The sequence below is a fragment of the Paramisgurnus dabryanus genome, chromosome 4, assembly GCF_030506205.2.
Source record: "Paramisgurnus dabryanus chromosome 4, PD_genome_1.1, whole genome shotgun sequence".
Classification (NCBI taxonomy): Eukaryota; Metazoa; Chordata; class Actinopteri; order Cypriniformes; family Cobitidae; genus Paramisgurnus; species Paramisgurnus dabryanus.
Genome location: NC_133340.1, coordinates 31,331,599 through 31,354,882, shown reverse-complemented (window position 1 = coordinate 31,354,882; position 23,284 = coordinate 31,331,599). Strand labels below are relative to the sequence as shown.

Here is a 23,284-nt window from a genome sequence, read left to right as displayed (position 1 = left end):
CTATGTTGATCGTAATAAAAGCACATTGTGATCCTCTTTACAAGTATGCAATGTTCTTGTTCTGTAATAATAATAAAAACAATTCAGGCTAAGAGGTAAATAAATTGCATAATAAAAGGAGGAGGAGCCACACTTCACAAAATAAACCTTGCTTTAGTAAGTTTAGTAGTAACCATGTTGTTTGGCATATTACCATGTGTAAACCATGGAAAATCTGTGGTAACTATACTAGTAAAACCATAGTAAGCATGATTTTTTTGTTTTGTTTATAATAAAACCACGGTGATTTTTTATAAGTGCACCTCAATAAAAGTCCTAAATGTATATACTGTTTTAAAGTATACACAAGTTTCAGTACACCGCAAAAAAGTATGCAACTTTCTTATAAAAAAATTAAGAAATTGGGAAGCATTGTATGAGACCATAATTTAAAATGAGCAACACACTTACAAAAAGCCATGTTTTTGGAGGTTAGATGTTATTTATTATTTTATTTTACTTTTGCAGCTATACATTGTTATTAACTCTATACAAAATGTACAAAACTGGGATCGGCTGATGGACAATAGGAGCCATCAAAAAATAACAGGGATATGTACTCCAGAACATAGTAAATCATTTAAAGGGTGTGCTTTGTATCCAACTCTTAAAAAAAAACATATCTTGCGTAATGAATATGAATATATAAGTAGCATTAAACCAAGCAAAAACTGAACTCTGTAACATAGTAAAGTTTGTCAAGCAAAACCAGTATCAGTTTATAAATTAGCCCGTTTGGCGATTGTTACTACAAAACTCTTTAAACTGCAAAACAAAAAGTTGAGTATCGCCTCCTATGACAAAAGCTTTTTTTTGGTATGAGTTATGGCGTCAACCTTCAGCGTGTGAAACTTGATGCAAAAACCTTATAGAAATTTTAAGCATTTCAGCCTTCACATGCTAAAAATTAAATTATATATATGTGACAATTCCTTTTAAACAAAAGCAAAACTAGCCATTGATGTAAGCTATATTCATCAAACTTGAAAATAAATGCTTTCACAGGAATACATTTCATAACAATACAATCTTCATGTGCAGGTCTGTTGTATATTGTGCAAACAATTTGAAAAAAACTAATACGGGCTTATTACCTCCTTGAGCAGGGTCCCTGTTAACAACAAGTCAAAAAACCACCTTTACCCAAATATTTTGGAAAGTTTCATGTAACCAAAAACCAATATCATAACTAACCCATCAAAAAAAAAAAAAAAATTAAATCATATTCATTTGTACTGCATTAGTACTGCACCATACATCAAAAATCAACCCAACATTTCGTATTATATATCTCCTTCTTCCCGACATACTTATCCAATCAAAACCCGATTTTAACCAACCTGTATGGTTGGTCCACCCAAAAACCATTAGCATGAGCCTGTGCATGTAAACTTAGCTGGTTTTATTTTGCTACAAAAAAACCTTTTTTAGCCGGGCATGATGAGAGATGGTGATTTCCCGAATGGCAAAGCGGTTTCTGGGCAGCATGGACGTCTCTGGAATTGGGACATAGAGCTGATGTGGTGGTCTGGAAACACTGGGTCATCGCTAGTAGGAGCAAACTCAAGCCAAGGTGCTGTAAGGCGGGTGTACCACGAAGAGGAATCAGTAGTCGTGCTATTGCGCCCACTACATCGATGGGGAAAGAAACCATGCCAAAACCCTTCAGAATCTCGCAGCATGATGTCCGATGAGGGGTTTGGATAGGCCAGTGCAGATAAAAGTGAACTCCACAGACAGATCACGGTATTTTGATTCGAGGATGGGAAGCCCGGTCGTTCAGTTTCTAAGTTAAAAGAAGGATTTAAGGTGTTGTTGTTCAGTGCGCAGCAGGGGAGGTCTGAGGTCGGGTTTGGAGAGTCCGGTACGAGACTGGGGAGAAGTGCTGGTGCCCCGGTGGATTTGTGCTCCGATGGGCCGTAGTAAGTGCGGTTGGCGATGGGGACACGACAGAGGAGGTGGATGACAGTGGAAGACGCGATGAGACCAGCTACGCTAGTCAGGTAAAGGAGACCCAACATACAGGTAACCTGCAGGGTGGTGGAGAAGAGCGAATTAGAACACCGTCGTTTATGTCTATATTGTGTTTTAAATGTGCTTTAAGACAAAACCATGTGCAAAAATCATCATTAAATGCCATTGATGAGTATTTTTTCTATAAAATTGTAGCCCTCTAAGAGTAAAGTCTTAATATCGCAAAAATCACCTAGGTTTTCTACATCACAAGCATGTAACCATCAAATCAACACAATTGAGTGGATCAGGCAGTCCGAGACATAGATATATATGGATGCATAGATTCTGTGCCAAAACAATCACAGCACTGCTTACACAACAGTAAAGGCGGGGACTAAGCCTGCATGTTATTAGGGGCAAAAGACATTGCAATGTTTTGTTTTTCTGCTTTGTAAATTGCAAAAAAAAAAAAAGTTTACACGTTCTGCAATATAATACTGCTTGGGCCCACATTATGATGTCAATGGTGAAACAATATATTGCGCAACCTTATGGTGAATTCCCACCAGCCGCAGTAGAGGAGGCAAAAACGAGCTATTCGCGTGTAGTTGGACACTTGAACATTTCAGTTCACTCGCGAAATTCTAGTCATTCGAGACATTCACATGGAAATTTGCATCATGGGAGGGGCTTCTGAGCCACTCCGCTCGCTTCCTGTAATCACGTCACTACTACAGCAAGATCCCGATTAGTTAACGCAGCGCGGTAATCTGCCAAAATTTAGATTTTTCAACTTGCGCGTTTCACGCGGCAACGCTCAATTCGCACGGAATGCGCATTCCGCCGCATTCGCACCGCAGGATGCCTAATCGCGTCTTTGCATTGATCACTCGCGCATGCCACCTCTACCACGTCTGGTGTGAACCCTACATTAGCGGGGACTAATTTGCATATTCATAAATCCATATATACCAAATCAAGCAAGGGTGTAGAGCAGGGTTCCCCAAATCTTACCCTGGAGGGCCGGAGCACAGCAGAGTTTTGCTCCAACCCTGATCAAACCTGAGTAAGCTAATTCACAAGCTAGTAAATCACAGGTGGGTAAGTTTGATTAGGGTTTGACCTTAACTCTGTAGTGTTCCGGCCCTCCAGGGTAAGATTTGGGGAACTCTGGTGTAAAGTTACATTCCAACTATTTTAAGGCATTAAGAATTTATTATAATTTTTTTTTAGTTTGATGCTCAAAAATGAGTTTTAAGGGACAAAATGATCAACTACAGGGGAACTTTTAACTACATGGAGTTTATTCTCAATCCTTACCTTTGTAAAGTGCAGATAAATGGCTGTTAGGGCTTCCTTCCAAATGGACTGCTCAAGCAAAACACAGAGATCTGTGTAGGTAAACCATCCTCGCCGTATACCCTGCCGATGCGCAATGCTACAAGGAACAAAGACAATTAAAATAAAGATATTTTTAAGTGGGATGCACATTAGACTGCATATGATGGTGCCAACAAAACAAGCAGGTGTAGGTCTATGCAACTTCGTCACATCACACCTTAACATTGAGAACTAAAAATCTCTTCAATAATGGAAATAATGGTAGGAGTAAAATGTGGGTAAGAGCTTGTGCCGTAAAGCAGCTGCACATACTTCTGAAGGAAACCACATTAGAAACAAGCAGCTGGGGTTTATTTTTAACAAGGTACCTGATCATTTTAAGTTTAAGATCACATTTCACAACACAATGCAGCTTTGCAAAGAAGCCATTATTAAAGGATGCAGCAGACCCAAAACATACCAGCATCCGATTTATATTAACACAACTAAGTACTTTTATTTCATTTACTAAAGGCACAGAAGTATGGCTGCAACTAAAGGTTTTTTTTCATAATTAATTAATCTGATTAAATATTTTTAGATTAATCTACTAAGACCCTAAATATCTACTCAATTGGATTTTTCACATATTACAGCTAAATAAAACCCCAAATTAAGAGTATTCACATTTTAAAGTGTGCTTTTTAACCCTTTAGGCGCCAGAGGTTTTTTCCTAAAACGTTTAATTTTGACATGTTACTTTCAAAAGGCTATATCTTAAACGTGATAAGAGATAGAGACTTTATGTAAATTAGAGAAATATTAAGGATGACACACTTTATGGAGGGGAATAAAATGTCCCATTAAATTAGCATATTATGACGTCATATGTGGCAGCCATCTTGAATTTTCATGAAAAGTCACATGTTTGAATGATAAAATGCAGCACTTCTTTCCCCCCAAAATGTCCCTAACCTTCTGTATGCTATATTGCACAATACTGAATGTGATGTGACAGACCAACTAATCGATAATGAAATTTATTGACAACTATTTTCATAAGCTTTTATTATCGATTAGTTATTTGCAGCCCTACATAGACGCGTAAAACTATGTATAACCCACAGCATGAAAGTCGAAACTATGACACAAGGCCTTTAAGGTCAATAGGAGCAGATAGTCAAAGGTTACAAGTCAGATTTGAGATGTACTGTTGTGAAATGTGTTGACCAACCTGCTTTCCACCTGACTGAGAACTTTAAAGAAGTCTTGGGGTTCAACGAAAAGGTTCCAATCCTGTAAATGTTTAAAACATTAGACAAATGTTACAATGCACTTTAGTTCAGAAGGGCAAACAAGACAAACTAAACAGCTATAGTATTTTGAAAAGATGCTTACGATCGCATTCAGGAAGTTCATCTCCAGTGAATTGACAGTCTGAACATCTAACTTTGCAGCAGTTCCCCATTCATCATTGAAAACCTCCTCTTCCTCGCCTTCATCATACAAATATTTACTGGCAACCATCTAGAGAGCACAGGAGAGATATTCAGAGTTGTTTAAAATGTAAGTTCTTAAAGGAAAACACCAACATAAATATATATATGCCAACATACCATGGATATCAAAAAGAGGTCAGAGGAGGAGATCTGTTGCAGGTATTCCGGGTTTCTGTGTCGCAGTCTTTCAATGTATATTAAGGCCAACATCATTGCACAGGGAGAAATACATGCTTCCCTGTAATACAGGAAAATGGTTATAAAAAATTATTCAGTATGCATTTATGAATATTATTGACAGATAAAGGGAAACAATTCTACCTAGCCACATGTGCAGCATATTTCTTTTGGAGTTTTCTTATAGGACTTGGGGCTGATTTCTGGAGCAGTTCCACAGCAATATCTAAAGGAAAGAAAATGTCGCATATTAAGGTTTACACACCATTTCTAGTTCACTAGTAAAATAAACAAGTCTGAGACACCTGCTATGCTAACTATTTTGTGCAAAATTCCTTTAAAACTAAAACATAAAACAATTTGCTTTGATAACATGGATTATTAGGCTTTGCACAAACTTGTGGAGTGCATGCATATTGATTGTTAAAATTCACATATTTAATTTCCCAGTTTTAATTAGCTTTTAGTTTTTAACTGTTTATGCAATTCCTAATGTAAATTATTTTATGGGGTCTTCTATTGTAATAAAAAAAGTCCTGTCAAGATGCTAAAAACACTTGTTTTTTGTTATGGGTGATAATATATTGCATAATAATAAGAATTGCAAAAAGTTCACGTGACTCACCTGTCATGGGACATGATAGAGCATCTAATGGACTTTCCGTGTCAAGACCATAATACAGACGTTTCCTCACCCTCTCTGACCATTGCTCATGCCCAGGCAAAAACTGATGGAGATGAACAGTAACATTACAATAAAATGCTAAACAAAACTTACATGCAACTTATTAAACGCACTCCACGCAAACTGCATGTCAGTTCCCTAAAAACAAACACCTTGCTACAACCGTTTTATTGCCACCTAGATATCAAAATGTTTAATCGAGAAGTGCCAAATGATAATCTATATCATAATTGACGAGATGACACAATCACAGTAACGTATCCACCATTGCTTAAACGTACATAACATTGAGGCCTACAAAGCCCCGACCTAAATTTGTACTGTAACGTTAAATAGTTGCTGTCTGACAGACTGACACAGACAAGACCCTAAAGGTTGGTCTTTTACTATATTTAAAAAGCAAATATGTGTTCTTACAGTCTAAAATCTAAGGAGTTTCATAAAGAAATATTTTAAAATGTAAATTTGCGAAACAGTCGATGTCCAAAGTAAGTAAAGTTTTGGTCAATTTCGCGCGAGAAACTAACGTAAGGTTAGCCGCTAACAAAGCCCAACTACGGCAAAACAAGCGAGATACTGACCGTAAACTCTTGAAAGTCAGAAAAGGTGAACGTTCGCTCGTCAAATAATTCCCCAAAATCCATTTTGGTTAAGTTTAAAAGACCGAAAGGCAGAAAAAGGCGTCGTATTGGGCGCCCTCTCTTGCCGCTACAGTCTGCAGCGAGGACTACTTGAACAGTTCCGGCGTTCCGTCCAATTCAGAAAGCCAGTTACGCAAGTCGACGACAAGCACACAGCGCACACTGCGCCGCACAGTACGTTCTTTTGCAGATCGGAAAGGGGCGTGGCCTGGTTGTCAGAAGCATAATAACTGTCATATTTAATTTATTCAAACTTCTGACAGCGTATTTTCGAATGTAAAGGCACATTTTGTTAAAAAATTTCAGTGTCATCATTAAATCGTAACGAAGAATCAAACAACCCCGCACACGTTACTATTCCAGCGCTTGCTGGTCAAGGAAAATGTTAAGGAATTTTAAAGGGGTACTATTATAAGATTTTTTTTTAAGATGTAAAGTAAGTCTTCGGTGTCCCCAGACTGTATATATGACGTTTTAGCTCAAAATACCCCACCGATAATTTTTTAGAGCATGTAAAAATTGCTACTTTGTAGATGGGATCACAAATGTGCCTGCTTTTAAATGCAAATGAGCTGATGAAATGCAAACACTAATCGAAATGAACAATAATTGTTCTTGAATTTAGTATTTAAGAAAAATTTTCAAGATTTTTTTTTGCTTTTTGCTTGCCATTGGCAGATTTCTTTGCTTGTTTTATGCACAAAATCACTTAAATTTAATATTTTTGGTCTAAAACTAGACTTATTTTCTTGTGTCGTTTTGCTCATCAAGAAATGTTCTTACTATTTACTAAAATTTTTGATATTTTTACTGAAAACAAGACAAAAATACTAAGATTTTTTTTCTTAAAAATATTTTTTTTTGCAGTGTGGGGACCCCATTATAGCACTTAAACATGAAGAAAAACAGATTTTCACACTATGACCCCTTTAATACATCTTTTTATTGTACCGACAGTATTGTATTTTTACATAAAGCATGAAGGCAGAACGTGTAAATAAAATATTTGTGCACCGAATAATGCCATCTCAATAATACACATTCACATACTGTATAAAGCACTTTAATATACATAAAGGAATCCTCACAAACAACACCCACAGCTTATTCTTTCACATTACATATATCTTTAACCCAAATTCTGTCACCAGTTATATAACAAAAGACTCAAACAGATATAAATATAAATCTAGGATAGCAAACTAAAACATTTGCCTTTTGGCTCATTTTAACCTCACCCCCTGAGTTTAGCTTCTGTCCCACCTTACTCTTGATTTGTCTGTACAGTACAAACAATTGTGTTTAAGCAATAACACACAAAGCTACAAAATGGATTCACTTGAACACCACAATGATCATAAATGATCACTTATTCATTAAAAACAGCTTATTTGATAGTCATCAGTTCAATCCTACTAAAACAAAAACAAATGTCAAACATTAATACAATGGACTTATTTTGCAGAATTGTACTTTTCCTATGTCAAGTTAAAAAAATAGTGTAACTTAACAATGCATGTCTGTCAGCATCATAATAACAATCATAAACAGCAGTTCTTTATTACAAAAGACAATGAATAAAAAGCCTTGTATTATATTCCCTCAAATAATTAAAATAAAACAAATTCCTCCTTAAATGTGTTGTCAGTAATTGTAGTAGTGGAGGGAGTAATTGTAGTAAGAGCATTGTTTAACACAATGCATAATAACATTATTCATTAGCGTTATGAATGCACTTTAATCTAGAAATAAGAACTGACCTCAAATAAACTTTCCTGGCACGAACATAGTTAAAGGTAGTTTTATATAAATATAGAATAAAAAACATGATGATACAAATATAATGAACAGCAGTGGACGTTTCAGTGTTTAGTGACCCTTGTGGCCAGCGGTGGACGCTGGGGGTTGTAGTTTCTCTGAAGTTCTGTCTTTAGTCTCCGAATCGGAGGCTGAATCGGAGTCGTGGGCCTGCTGCTGTTTCATCCACATATCTGAGTACATGCCTCCCTTTGCCAACAGCTCCTCGTGTCTGCAACAAACACAAATCAAGCGAATTTGGAAAATGGACGGAAATTTTATTATTACTTTACGCAATGAATGAATTGATTTTGGGTTGAATAAAAAGAAATGTTGCACACTCACCTTCCTCTCTCAATTATTTGCCCATCGCTGAGAACAAGAATCATGTCGGCTCCGATTATGGTCGACAATCTAGAGCGCAAATGTGACCATTGAATTAGTTTATACAATAACACAGCAATGTTGCATTCTTCATTCTGATTAGCTGACAATAATTCCTATTGCGTTGATTCATTTTCAATAAGTAACTGCATGGCTATATTTTTGTTACGCGTTTCAATTGCTTATTACCCCATCACAATATTTCCTGTAAAAGTAGTAACAAGGATATGAGCTAAACACTTAAAGGGCACCTATTATGGCCATTTTTACATGATGTAATACAAGCCTCGGGTGTGTCCAGAATTTTAGCTTAAAATACCCCAAGGATCATTTGTTTTAGTATGTCCAAATTTGTGTGGGAGCAAAAATCTGCTGTGTACCTTTAAATGCTAATGAGCTACTACTACGAGACAAAGATCAGATTTCTGTGAAGACAGTCTGAGACAATAGTATCACACTATTGAGATATGGCGGATAGCGTACAACTTAATTATTAATTAAATATAACTGGCCTGTCAGTCAGTGGCTGTGGGCAGGGCTTTATCAGTGTGACATCACATTAACAAGAGAATCAAAACGGCATGTCTAATCAGACTGCTTTGGTTTAATGGGGATTAAAAAAGAAGAAGAGGGTGGATTTTTAACATTGTAGGGTTGTTGTATTCATACTTCCAACACACATTTATGTCCAAACATCTTGTAAACGTAGATTTTGCATAAAAGGCGCCCTTTAATTGGTGGCAATTAAAGGTTTGGGTTTTCCTAATGATGTGACCAAAACCGTGAGAGTTAATATAAACAGATGAGATTATAGACATAAAGTGAATTGTATTTACCTGTGTGCAACCACGATGCTGGTTCTGTTGGTGCAGACTTTAGCTAAAGAGGCCTGAATGTTTCGTTCGGTCTGCGTGTCTAAAGCAGATGTAGCCTGTGGGTAGAAATGTATATTATTTACATACAGCACACAGAAGAGAGACCCTGATGTCTCTGATGCACGCTTAAAATAGTTGTTTAGCTGGATTCTGTAATGTAAATTTACATAAAGCATTCTCCCATAATGCACTTGTGATGTCATCTTACCTCATCGAGGAGTATGATCTGTGGTGCTTTGAGGATGGTACGTGCGATAGCCACTCTCTGCTTTTCTCCTCCACTTAACTTCAGACCTCTTTCACCCACCTGAGTTTCATAACCTACAAATAGAGATCAAATGATCAATATCAACTATTACCTCATGTGTTTAAATGATTTGGATGGCATGAATTAGTTTCATGTTGACATCAAGTCTCTCACCATCAGGGAAGGTAATGATTTTATCATGGATGTCAGCAGCAATGGCCGCCTCCTCCACCTCCTGGTCGCTAGCTGTAACCCGTCCGTAGCGGATGTTATCTCGAATGTTATCGTTAAACAGAACGGTATCCTGAGGAACGACGCCGATGTGAGCACGCAGAGAGCTCTGCTTCACCTGAAACACATTGAGATAACTTACTGTATTTACTAAGGGCTGTCTTTAATGCATTACCGTATTTAATAAAGATTCTTAAACATAAATGCACAGCTTTGCCAAGTACTTTTTGAGATGCAAACCTTTGAGATGTCTTGACCGTCTATTTTTATACACCCTCCCTGAACATCATAGAAACGGAATAGCAGGCGAATGATGGTGCTTTTCCCTGATCCGGACTGACCAACCTGAAAGAGATCAAAATAATTACATTTACATTCATGCATTTGGCAGATTAAAGAGTTTTATCAGTATGTGTGTTCCTGTGAATTGAACCCACGCTCATTGACATTGCTAACACAACGTTCAACCAATCGAGCAACAGCAATACTCTGTTACACATAAAAACTAAGGCCACACCCACAAGGCGATTCGAAACCCACAAGGATTCAATTTTATTTTTCTCTTATCCGTAAACACATCATCGTCTCAAGAAATATCTATGTACATATCTACACAACCATTGAAACAGACTTAAATCGATGTAGTATACATGCCAGACCAGTATGTGGCGCTGTAATTTTGCCACAGAGATGCAATAAAATCTGTGAAATAAGGAGCATGCACAAAAACCTTGTTGTTGTCTTCCGTAATTATTTGTTAGTTGCAAATAAACAGATTTTGCTTTAGTAAAGCTAATAGGCTCACTACTTTCTGCAGCACGAACACAACCATGTAGTCCGCCATTGTTGGTGTTGCGGTTTCGTGATGTTGCAGTGTCTGACTAGGGTCGAGACGTGGGGTGATGACATCATCACATGACAAAATATATTGATTGGCTGTACAGACGAAACCGCAAGTGTGTCATTTTCAGATTTATCCAAATGTTTAGGCTCCCAATGTGGCGGATCCATCTGGACAAAACGGCGATAAGATACGAATTTTTTTACATAAGCTGCGTTTCCATTATACTTCAAATTGCGCATATTAAAAGAGCAAACTAAAAAGGCGCCCAATGGAAATGCGCAATTTCACATAAACTTGCAAAAAATCTTTACGCTCAGGTGAGGTGGTTTTTCAGGAAATTCGAAAAAGGAAAATATTGCAAAACTGCAATGGCATTTACAGGTCACATGATGTGCGTAAAAGCTCATGATCCTTCTTTAAATATGGTGTGGTATGTTCAACAAGCGCATGAAATCAGAATGCCGTGAGGAGTCGTGTTTGCGAATTTTGATGTCATCCGCATGTCGGCCTCTGCGGCGCAGTCGAACACACCCGTTGCCATGGTTTTTAGAAATTACTTATTCATAGTGTTTAAGTTGAATGACATTGGTTAATGGAAAATAGTGTCATTTCGCAATAGTTTTTTGATGACATTTTGAAAATAACGCTGAAGTTTTGCGCAAATCTTTAATGGAAACGAAGCTATATACAGCTTAACATGTCTATGTGGACAGGTTTGAAGACAAGAAGGAAATACATTTAAAACTCAATTCACTTTTATCGTCACACCTTGACATAGAGGTGAAAAGGAGTGAAATCGTATGCGCATAATCCTAGCAGCAGTAAAGTTGGGTGTGACATACAGTTGACAACAATAAATACACCGAACACAACAAATATACTACAATACAGTAAGTTTTGATAGACCCGTTTACATCAACAAATAAATGCATATAATCAAATTAAAATAATAAAGAAAATTTAACTTACAAGTGCTACTGTATGACCGGGCTGTACGGTAAAAGAGACATCTTTCAGAATTTCCTTGCTATAAAAAAATAATAATTTAAAGAAAAAAGTGAAGTGAAATTATTGCACATTATGGGTTAAACGAATACCCGGTTATTTTTAAATGACTACAAACGTGGTTTAATAATATGGTAATCATTCAGTACCATACACTGCAAAAAAATATTTAAGAAAAAAATTCTTAGTATTTTTGTCTTATTTTCAGTAAAAATATCTAAAAAAAATGTTTAAATTAAGATGCTTTTTCTTAATAAACAAAACAACCCAAGAAAATAAGTCTAGTTTTAAGACAGAAAATATCAAATTAAAGTGATTTTATGCATAAAAAAGCTAAAAAATCTTGACAATTTTTCTTAAACACTAAATTCAAGAAAAATTCAAGAAAAGTTTGCCTACCCCATTGGCAGATTTTTTTGCTTGTTTTATGCACAAAATCACTTACATTTGATATTTTTGGTCTAAAAACTAGACTTATTTTCTTGGGTGGTTTTGCTCATCTTGATTTATGAATTTTAAGATATTTTACTGAAAACAAGACAAAAATACTAATAGTTTTTTTCTTGAAAAGAACTTTAGTTACACCACACTAAAGTAAATTTTTTAGGATATCTTGCATATAGTTCTCCTATTTCTATATCATAATTCTGATACATAATAACTTGTTAAATGACTAAAAATATAAAAATTATGTAAAAATCTTTTCCGTAAAGCTGCTTTTGTAAGAAAAGTGCTATACAATGAAAAATAACTAAATGTACATAATCGACCAACCTCAGAATGTACTCACCCTTGTGTATAGCTGAAAAAGACATTTTCAAACTGGACTTTTCCCTGTTTGTATTGAAGGCTTCCCGCGTTAACTTCATCCTTTACCTAATAAGCAGCACATCATCCATATAAGAACACCATTCATTATTTAAACACTGCCGTGGCGTGAACTTCAAAATAAAGCATCCACTCACCTCCTCTTCCTCAGTGAAGAGCTTAAACATGCTTTCCATATCAATGAACGAGTTCTGGATCATTCTGACCGAGGAAAGAGATGACTTTCAGTTTGTGTGTGGTTTTATAAACATATAGCTATTGGAAATGTATGATTGTAATATATAAATTAAAGGGTTTATACCTATAGTACGTTCCGAACCAGTTGAGAGGCGTATAGAGCTGAATGATGTACGTCCCAAAAAGCACATAATCTCCAACCTGAAAGAGCAAGATGTGGTTAATTTTCCTGAAGGTCGATGGGTAAAGCATTGCACCAGCAATGTAAAGGTCATGGGTTTGATTCCCAGTGAACACACATACTCAGCGACTACTTTTTTCGCGGGCCCTCGATGAAAAGTTCGTCACAACATGTATGTAGTCCGTCATATGTGTGTGGTTCGTCATTTCAAAATATGTGCATCACGTGTTTTGTCAAAATAAGTGCCTGCTGCAGATGCGTCTAAAGGGTTTATGATAAAAGAGACGCTGGCGTTTGCCAGATACTCGCATAATCTCACGCATAATCAAAGTTTAGTGTCTTTTGTGAATGTGAGCGTCCCTTTAATCATAAACGGTTTTGACGTGTGTGCACCAGGCACTTATTCTGACAAAACATGTGATGCACATGGTTCACATGACGCAACAAACACATATTTTGAAAACACGAGCAACACAACTGACACTCCGAACACATATTTTGAATTTGAGCCTCTCTGAATGGAGTCATACATTTATACACTAAAACTTGTTCATCATTTAACCAAAACCTATTTAAAACAGATTAGATCTGAGTCGTCTTTACTATCTGTACCTGAAACTTGCCCTCGGTTACAAAGTAGGCACAAAGCAAAGATCCGGCCAGCAGCCCTGAGCCAATGATCAGATTCTGAGTTTGATTCAAGAAGGCCAATGAAGCGTTCGTCTTCCACTCCGATACCTGAGCAAAAAAATAAGTTACAAGTTATAAACATAACACAGTTAAATTCACATTTTTATTCACATTTTTGTAGGGATGCACCGATAATACTTTTTTGGGCCGATGCCGATACAGATTTAAACAGACAACTTCTGGCCGATGCCGATATTAAACACTTGTATACAATACTATACAGTTGGTCTATTAGCTAGTTTATTTCTGCATCAAATAATTTTTACTGAACATGGATTGGATCTAATTAACATTAAACTGACCAACATAATAAGAGAGGCACAAATTAAGCTAAAACAAATATAATGCGACAACATGACAACCTTCAAAGGTGGTTTTTGCCATTCAGCATTTATTTTATTAACAACATTAACTCTTTTTTTACATATAATGGATTTCTTTATGCATTTAATTAATAAACAATCGGTATAGGCCTTTCTCGTGCTATTGCCGATGGTTTCAAATTCATCAAAAATCGGCCGATAAATATCGGCGGCATTATGTATATAGAGGAGGATCTAACTATATGTTGTTACCTGATATTTGAGAATGGCATCCTCAAAGCGATTGACTTCGTAACTCTCTGCATTGTAATATTTCACCTTAATGAACACATACAAACAATCGATTACTTTATTACCATCATCATGTTGTAGAATTGACACAGTGAATATCAAACAGTGAGAAAAACACTTGTGTACCGTTTCAAAGTTCAATAAAGAGTCCACGGCTTTCGATTTCGCATTGTTATCCTGCGTGTTCATGTCTCTTCTGTATTTTGTCCTCCATTCGGTGATGATGATGGTAAGAGCTGATAAAAACACAAATAATCAAAATCCAATGCACTTGAACAAACCAAAAGTAGTATGAACTCACAAACATAAAAACAACAATTATGTTTATGGTTATTTGCATATTGCTTATTGTGTCGCATACTAAATGCATACAGACTATACTGCATAGTATGCAGAAAACACTAGTCTAGTAGTCAATTACAAACACAAACTTGAAGACCATCAGGTCTAACATGAGAAGGGTTAAAGCTAAACTTGAGAAGTGACGTGGCAATCTTAGATTATTACACATTCAAATATTTAAAAAAAATGTAACTTTTATTTTCTATTTACTTAAAGGTGCAGTGTGTAAATTTTATGCGGCATCTCGTGGTGAGGTTGCCAGTTGCAGCCAACGGCTCAGTCCACTGCTCACCCCTCACTTTTAAAGCTCAAAGAGAAGTTAAGGTAGCCGGCTTAGTAAAACTTAATAAAATAGTTTGTCCGTCAAGGGTTTCTGTAGAAACATGGCGGCACAAAATGGCTACATCCATGTAAGGGGACCCTCGTGTATGTAGATAATAACGTCTCATTCTAAGGTAATAAAAACATAACGGTTCATTATAAAAAGTCCTTTATACACCCCTGATAATATAGTTTTGTATATTATTTTGCATTTCGGTCAAAAGATCTTTCTAAAAATTACACACTGCACCTTTAAATGACATAAAACTTAAAAAGCCATATCATAACCAGGAATGTATTAATGTACCCTGTACATAAATGATAACATAATACATACATAAAAAATGTTTTATTTGATACTCACTGAGGTAGAGGGCCATGCAAATGAAGACTATGAGGCCGAACCAGGCGTTGAAATTAGAGATGAAATAGACGATCGCAATAACAATGTCAGCGATGGTGGGGAAGATGCTGAATACGATGTAGCTGTTGAAATAATATAAACAGGATATTTAACGATCTCTTATATAGATTTTGATCAGTTGGATTACATTTTAATTTTTATACAGTTATTCCTCTTCTAACAGTAGGGGTTCAGTATATTGCTGACATTTTTGCTGTACTTCATGGTATTTTGATATTGATTTAAACAAAGCATGTGAAATTTTATATTGAATCTTTGGTGTTAATGCTTACAAGATGACAAGATAGTACAGTTTTAATAACAGCAGCCATAACAAAAACATTTACCAGGCGCAAGATATTTCAAAATTACAGAAACGCCACAAATGTAGGATATATGTAGCCAATAATTAAACGACTTTAAGACTTTTTAAGTTTTAGGTTGATGCAGATAGACTGCTGAATATCTCAAATAAATAAATAAAGAACATGTATGTAAGTTATATAATATTCAAAGTTTAAATATATTTTAATATAATTTAACTCATTCACCGCCATTGACGAGTTATCTGGTCAATTATGAGTTAATATTTAACTAATAAATATGCTTTTTTGGACGAATTTCAAAGTGAAAGTGTAATACCGCCAAACCGAATTTATCAAAAACGGAAGTTAAAAAGATTTAATGATTTATTTTAACTGCCTTTATGTTTGATAGTCATTCTGAGTCTGATCTCTAACATAAATTCCTTTACAAAAACGAAATTTTTTAAGCTTTTTGCTCAAAATGTTGTATTTTTGAAGAGAAATATCCATATTTCAGTGGTTAAATTAAGTGGAAAAAGTAAATATATAATGAAACGTTTTTTCCCCATTTTGTTTGTTTGTTTGTTTGTTTGTTTTTTGTTTGGTTGAAAGCAGAAGGTGTGTTCTTTAATTTGATATAATTTGTATGTTTATATATTTATAGAAGATAATTTTTCCTGCAAGGAATTTTGTGAAACTTTTGTTAAAATCACAAAAATGCAGGTGGGCAACTTTTCTCAAAAAGGCAGGCGGTGAATGAGTTAAATTGATTTTACAAACTTAACGCATTACAGCATTACATATCTTAATCGCATCAAATCGTTGTATTTTTTAATATTTTGCAGTCCTATAATTATTCACGACACGTAAGAACAACCATAGTAAGCAATATCTCAATATTATTTTATATAATCACCCAGCACTAGGGCGGCACCACATTTAGGGATTTTGCGAACTTGTGAAACGATGCGATATGGGCTACAATTTTTTTTTTCTTTTTATAAAATCTATTTGTATAACAATAATAATAAAAAAAATTATTTCAAAACTGACAATCATACAACAACATAAAAAAATTGGGAAAAGAAACCATTACTAGATGTGTTTCCATTAAAGACTTGCGCTATTTAGCGTTATTTTCTAAATGTCAATAAAAATTGATTGCGAAATGACAGCATTTTCGATGTTATGCGACTAAAACATAATTTTCTTCTCGTGTTATCATTCCAAAAACCATGACAAGTGCGTTCGATTTCATACGGCACAGTGACCACCACAAACGCATAAAAACACTCCCACTTTTTTTTGATGTCATGCGATTGACGGTTCTTGTGACACAACATGAAGTCGACCACACCTCTTCTCTCTTACCTTCCAATCAAACATAACGCACCATTTTTAAAGAATGATCATGTGACTTTTACGCATGTCAGGTAACATTTTTGTGATAATTCCTTGTTTTCGAAATTCCTGAAAAACCACCTCACCCAACTGCAAAAAACATTTTTTGGACTTCACACGAAATTGCTTTGTTTCCAATAAAAGAGATTTTTTTTGAAGGGTAATAAAACGCAGCTACTCCCTTTGTCTCACCGGTCTCTCTGCTTTCTGCATCGACCTACAACTCTAACTATGCATAACTTTTTCTACTATTAAATTCATTCAGTTTTTGCAAAACATTGCAATTTGTGTATTGCTGTAATTTCGGAATATCTTGCGGCCCTACCCTGCACCACTCCCTAGTTAACAGAGTCACATGTAATCAGATTGTCATAGTCAGACCTCAGCAGGCTGTTGATGGAAGACGTTCCTCTGTCGATGCTTCTTAAAACATCTCCAGTTTTGCGACCCAGGTGCCAGCGCAGAGAAAGGGAGTGCAGGTGGGCGAACAAACGCACCTGCACCACACGATTAGTGTACTGCTGCACCCGAATCCACAGGAAGGAACGCATGTTACTCACGAACCCAGACGCACCTGCGGTCGGAAATAGATGATTAATTATTTTAGATGCATCTAAAATGATGACTTAAGAAAACCGGGTGACGTTCTTACCGGCTCCTCCACCCTGCAGGAACTTCAGGAAGACGTAGACACACACCGTAGTTGCTAAAGTCTTCCACGAGCTGCCGTCTGTTAACTGATTCACTGTGATAGGACAAAATCAATTTGAATAAAATCTCCTTTGAATAATCTCTGGACCTCAACCACTTCTCCTACACAGGAATAAATATGAAACCGTACCTATGTTTTTGTAGTATATGGGCACAAACACATTGATTGCCCGTTCAGCTCCCAGCAGAGTGAGACACATTAAAACCAGCAGCTGTAGCAGAACGTTTCCTTTAGGCCACATGTATGGGATCAAGAGGCGCACCTTCTTTCCAAAATCTTTCCATGTAGACTGACTCTCATCAGAGTTACCCAAAAGAGACTGTTAAGATGCGGGAGATTGTGAGATGTCTGACTCTGAACACATCACATCGTCTATTGTCTTATCGATCAGCTAACACTTTATAATAAACATATTTCAAATTCTGAATTATTTTCAGAAACATTAATGAATAAAACTTAGTGTTTTGCATATTTTTATGTTTAAAAATAAATTAATAATAAAGGGATTGTTTAGACAAAAATGAAATTCTGTCATCATCTACTCACCCTCATGTTGTGACAAACCTGTAAAAATATCTTTGTTCTGCTGAACACATTTGTAATGAAGCAGAAATATTAATACAGGTTTGTTACAACACAAGGGAGACTAAATGATAACAGGACTTTTGTGTGTGTCTGTCAATCACTCACCTGCGCTCCATTCTCTACATCACGCTCATCTTCATTGATCAGAAGCATGTATGGTCGACGTGGCAGCCCTGGAGCTTTGAGACCTAAGAGGAACAGCAAACCCGAGCCGAAATATCGCAGAAGCCAGAACCCGAACTCGATCTGAGAATACAGTGACAAAATTGGTCTTTTAAACACATACAGAGACATTGTGCTTCTCTCATGTGTATCTTTAGATGTCTATCCCTCTGTCAGATTACTTTAAATTGAACTATCTAGTTCAGTGGTTCTCAAACTGGGGGCCGCACAATGGTGCCAGGGGGGCCCCAGTTTTATGACATTTTATAAAGTACATAAATTTATCATGAATTATGTGTAATTAAACCTAAAAAAATAAGGCTACCAACCAACAGCACTACTTTGTATAATTGAATAGGTTTTGTTTAATTAAATTGTTACATTTTAGAATTGTTTTTTGTCATAATTTTTCTTTGGGGGGCCCCGAAGCAATGCAATGTACATAAAGGGGGCCGACACTGAAAAGGTTTGAGAACCACTGATCTAGTTCATGTATTAAAGTTTGTGTGTGTGTGTAAATATGTGATCTATAAAATACAGAATTGACAAATTGGCTGAATGTTACACACACACACACACGATAAATCATATGTTAGTTCTTGTCCGTGTTCTGATGTGTGAAATATGATCAACTATTAGAAACGCATGTTTGTTTTTATAATTTTCATAAAAAAATAAAAAAATAAACAAACAAACAAACAAACTTATTTATAAAAATATATATAAATATATAAAAATATATATAAATATAAAAATATATATAAAAATATAAAAATAAATATATATAAAGTATTATTGATTGTATAAACACAATGGATTATCATAACGCATATTGTATACCACGGGGCTGTTGAATGCTGTTGAATGTTCCAGAAGTATGCATTATTTTTTCGATAAACACACACCTGACTCGTCAATTATTCCTTACGTATATTACATTATTTTAGGGCTGTCAAAAATTAATCACATACAAAATAAAAGTTTGTGTTTGCATAATATATTTGTTTGTGTATTGTGTTTAATTATTATGTATAAATACACACATTCATCTTTAAATTTAAAAAAATGTTTATTTATTTACACTTAAAATTGAAAATTTGTAATTATGTACACAAAAAATATATATATATATAAAAATATATATATATATATCGTATGTTTTTTTATAATTGTGATTAATCTTTTGTCAGCCCTACATTATCTAGCAATTTTATGAATATCACGTTTATCTTCAATATCGTGCAGCCGTAGTACAAAACATTTATATTTACAATTAAGATTTAAACTTAATATTATATCTAGATAGTACAGCTATACATTATTATTAAATTGCTAATTTTTAAAGTGACATTGTATTTTGAAACAATATATTTTAATTTGCAATTCAACAATAAATTCTTAATAATTGGATAAATTTAGTTGCTAAATTGGACAAAAACTATATTACTCTTACTTCATTTTACTTCCAAAACCTCATTCTTAGATACTACAGTGAGTAAAGTAAAACTGCAATGTAACAGTGTCAACTGTTACCCGATTGGTCGATGGGAAGGGTTTGAGGGTGTGTCCAATAAGGGCAAGAGGAGACGCGCGCAGCCAGAACTAAGCATGACTCAACAATTTTAACATGCAAGTCACTACTAATAAACATACACTGATAGTTTGGTTTTCTAACATCTGTATTATTACATCTTAAAAATGCAGAGTCATTCAAGGGGTTGAACTTGAATGAAACCTGTTGCTTCATTTCTACTTTAAATCCTTAAGTCTTTAATAGGATAAAATTATGCTGTGTCATGGTGTGTGTGTGTGCATTCATACATCCTATTCACTCCTTTATATTTACACAATGAAAATACGACCAAAGGTCATAAACCACTAATTTAAGATACACTCAAAAACTTTAATCTTCCAGCCAAAAATCACAAATTGACTGTGAATGATGGTATTAGCATGGTATTTTTGAAATATACTACACCACTGATTGTCATATAAATATATTTTTGCACTGTAAGTTGGTACAACAAAAAACATATTTCACACAGAAATACCTGCTGATTGGACGTCTCCAAACCCCACCACCACTGAGGGCTCATCCACGAAATAAACGCCAGGTTTTCGGCTGCGAAAGCTACACCCCAGTACAGCAACATGACCGCACTGTGTCCTCTGGTTCTGTCCCTCACCAGAACCCTCTTCCTCTCCAACCTCAGCAAGATTACGGCCCAGATCCATCCCAGCGTTGAGAGGCACCCATACAGCACCGCATATCCCGGCAGCTCTCCTCCCTGAACGACCCGGAAAACCACCCAGCCCGGAGCCTGCAGGGCGAGCAGCACCGACAGGACCACCTGGAGCCGATAGAGTCGGGAGCGAGGGATGAACTTGGGCTCCATCTCTGTGCCATAACGGCTGTAGCATACGCACAGAATGGTGCCGAAGAGGAAAGAGAGGGTGACCAGGACGCAGGGCACCAGGGTGAAGTAGAAGCAGAGGGTCAGGCCGCCCTCCACCCAGACCTGCTGCATGGAGATTCCTGCCTCACAGAAACTCTTCATCTCCACCATTATGATGATGATGAGGATCCTCACTATAAATATATCTAAACAAAAAAACAACATGGTTAGATAAAAAAGCATAGTTTCCCATAGCAAATAAAAAAAAAACTACAGCCATAGTTCAATGATATATGTGTTATGTATTTGAATATGATAAGTGTCTGCTAAATATATAAATGTGTGTACGGTTTTCAAAGTATTACAAGTTATACCATGGTATTAACATAGTACAAGACATCATGTAAGTATCAGAAGATTATGCAATATTTAAAATAGCCTAACATCATACTTACAACCATAAAATTATAACATCAAATACAGACAAGCGTTGTAACTTAAGTATAATATTTAATAATCACGTTTAAACTAAGGCATAATTATAACTGTAATCTTTTAAAGGCTGTCAATCGATCTCATAACTTGCCTACATACAGAGTTATACAAGTTAAGTTAGGCCGGTAAAATGTAAACAAACCTGTTTCCACAGACTGGTCCCTAGTTTCTTCTCGTGCTTTAGGTTGTTCTTTAGCAGTTAGTTCTTCTGGTCGATTAGGTTGATTCTGGTGGGATAATAAACATTATATGTCGTCTGCCCTTGTAGTAAACGACTCATGCATGCCGCGCTACAACCATGACTTATACAAAAACATGACGTCACACTGGCGCCTCAGGGTCCTAATGCCGGTGCAAGAACTGGCTAGAGTGGATACAGCTACGGCCAAATCTCGCGAGATGTTGGGTTTATGTTAGGTTTGGGTGTAGGATTAGAATGAAAAGAACGGTTCTGGCTAGATAGGATAGAGCTACAGCCTAAATCATGTGAAATGTTTGGTTTAGGGGTTAGGTTATAGGATTATAATTGAAAAACAGCGGTCATCTGGCGAGATTTCTCGAGATTTTGGCCGTAGCTGTATCCCTTTTAGCCACAACGGCAGGAAGCCGTTGTAACTTTTATAACTTTTATTATTTACTTACTGTTAATAACACTTTCCCAACGTAAAATACGGATAAATTCAAAGTATACAGTAATTACAAGGGTTTGTTTGTAAATCGCAAAATGTATGCAAACATGTACAGTGATTTATTCCTATTTCAATTATGATACAAAAATAATGATATAAAATTATAAAACATAATGATATAAAATTATAAATAATAATGATATAAAAAAGGAAATATATTTATGTATAATAAAAAAGAATTGTAATACAATTTTTTTAAATAAAAAATGTGATAAAATGATCGTCCAGACTTTAACTGAAGTAGTATTAGACTCTTTTATGGTGTAGTTAGTACATTATATGATAGTACAATACGCTTAATTACTATGTAAACCTCTTTGATTTGTATTGTATTGTAATTGTTGTATCTAATAATAAAACAAAAAGAAGTACAGTAGTAGCGCTGTCACGTGACACTTGTTACTCTCACAGCGCCGCAGAAGATGAACCAATAATAGCACAGAGTATACTCTTTGATAATAGTGAGCTTTTAAATCATTATTTTGTTTAGAAATTCCTGAGGAGGATTTCCATTTGTTTGTCCAGATATACCAAATATTATAAAAATAATTTGTTTATCTGTTTTTTCTCTTAAATCACATCACATTTGTCATTAAATCAACAAGGTAATGTGATGTCTTTTAACGTTTGAAAACAAATCCAACAGTAAACTTATTAGTCGTTTATCATTTCTTATAAAAACCTAATATAATTGGGAAATGTTTTCTTAATGGGAAGGTAGCAGATTATCTTTCAAAAATAATCAGATGCGTCTCTATCGTTTTGTTGACGAGATAACATAGTAGCAGCAGAGGGCAGTATTGTACAATTCTTTCGTGCAATGTCCTATGGTATCAAAATGTTTTCTCACTGGTTGTGTTTGAATTAAAAAAATAAAACGAAATAAAATAAAACTAAATAGTGCCTAATAAAGCACTGTCAGTGCGTAACATGAGATGTGTGCAATGCCGGACACGTGACATTTAAAAAACACACACACAAAAAGTGTTTAAGCCGTTTTTACAGTGGGCAATAATCATTCACCACATACCATAAAGCATGGGTCTTCCACAGGGGGTCCATGGGGGCATTTGTGGGGGTCCCCCAAATATAGTTTGAATTCAAAATAGTTTTTAGGAAAAAGAAATTGGCATCAAACTAAAATTCATTTGGGTGATAATAAAAATTATTTTAAAAAAATCAAAATGAAAACTCCCCCGTTAAAATCTATTTAGGCTAGTAAATTTGAAATGTTATGTAGTATGTTATATATCTTGCTCATTTTAATATCTTTGTAACGTAAC

At 35.5% G+C, this 23,284-nt stretch overlaps 2 protein-coding genes across 2 annotated transcripts; both read right to left on the bottom strand.

The window, feature by feature from the left end:
* Positions 1–457: 457 nt before the first annotated feature.
* cnppd1 (cyclin Pas1/PHO80 domain containing 1) lies at positions 458–6,413 on the bottom strand. Its single transcript, XM_065254170.1, has 8 exons — positions 6,258–6,413; positions 5,617–5,719; positions 5,136–5,217; positions 4,932–5,052; positions 4,714–4,842; positions 4,550–4,611; positions 3,316–3,433; positions 458–2,069 (listed from the first exon to the last, which is right to left on the bottom strand). Exons 1-8 carry the CDS (start codon positions 6,318–6,320, stop codon positions 1,467–1,469), a joined length of 1,281 nt encoding a protein of 426 aa, XP_065110242.1. The 5' UTR covers positions 6,321–6,413; the 3' UTR covers positions 458–1,466.
* Positions 6,414–7,256: 843 nt separating this feature from the next.
* On the bottom strand, positions 7,257–21,626 carry abcb6a (ATP binding cassette subfamily B member 6 (LAN blood group) a). The gene is made up of 20 exons (XM_065254168.2): positions 21,455–21,626; positions 20,473–21,023; positions 18,365–18,505; positions 17,804–17,993; positions 17,615–17,707; positions 17,344–17,536; positions 15,218–15,339; positions 14,317–14,426; positions 14,152–14,217; positions 13,499–13,624; positions 12,830–12,906; positions 12,666–12,729; positions 12,491–12,576; positions 11,665–11,722; positions 10,092–10,196; positions 9,795–9,969; positions 9,582–9,694; positions 9,335–9,429; positions 8,460–8,528; positions 7,257–8,346 (listed from the first exon to the last, which is right to left on the bottom strand). Exons 2-20 carry the CDS (start codon positions 20,986–20,988, stop codon positions 8,187–8,189), a joined length of 2,559 nt encoding a protein of 852 aa, XP_065110240.1. The 5' UTR covers positions 20,989–21,023; positions 21,455–21,626; the 3' UTR covers positions 7,257–8,186.
* Between the last annotated feature and the right edge of the window lie 1,658 nt (positions 21,627–23,284).

Coding starts and splice junctions, on each gene's coding strand:
- cnppd1 (XM_065254170.1), bottom strand. CDS start 6,320: ATGGATTTTGGGGAATTATTTGACGAGCGAACGTTCACCTTTTCTGAC. Junction 5,720..6,257: donor CTGACTTTCAAGAGTTTACG/GTCAGTATCTCG, acceptor CATCTCCATCAG/TTTTTGCCTGGGCATGAGCA. Junction 5,053..5,135: donor TATGCTGCACATGTGGCTAG/GTAGAATTGTTT, acceptor CCTGTATTACAG/GGAAGCATGTATTTCTCCCT.
- abcb6a (XM_065254168.2), bottom strand. CDS start 20,988: ATGGTGGAGATGAAGAGTTTCTGTGAGGCAGGAATCTCCATGCAGCAG. Junction 12,730..12,829: donor TGGTTCGGAACGTACTATAG/GTATAAACCCTT, acceptor TTCCTCGGTCAG/AATGATCCAGAACTCGTTCA. Junction 9,430..9,581: donor AGATCATACTCCTCGATGAG/GTAAGATGACAT, acceptor TTCTACCCACAG/GCTACATCTGCTTTAGACAC.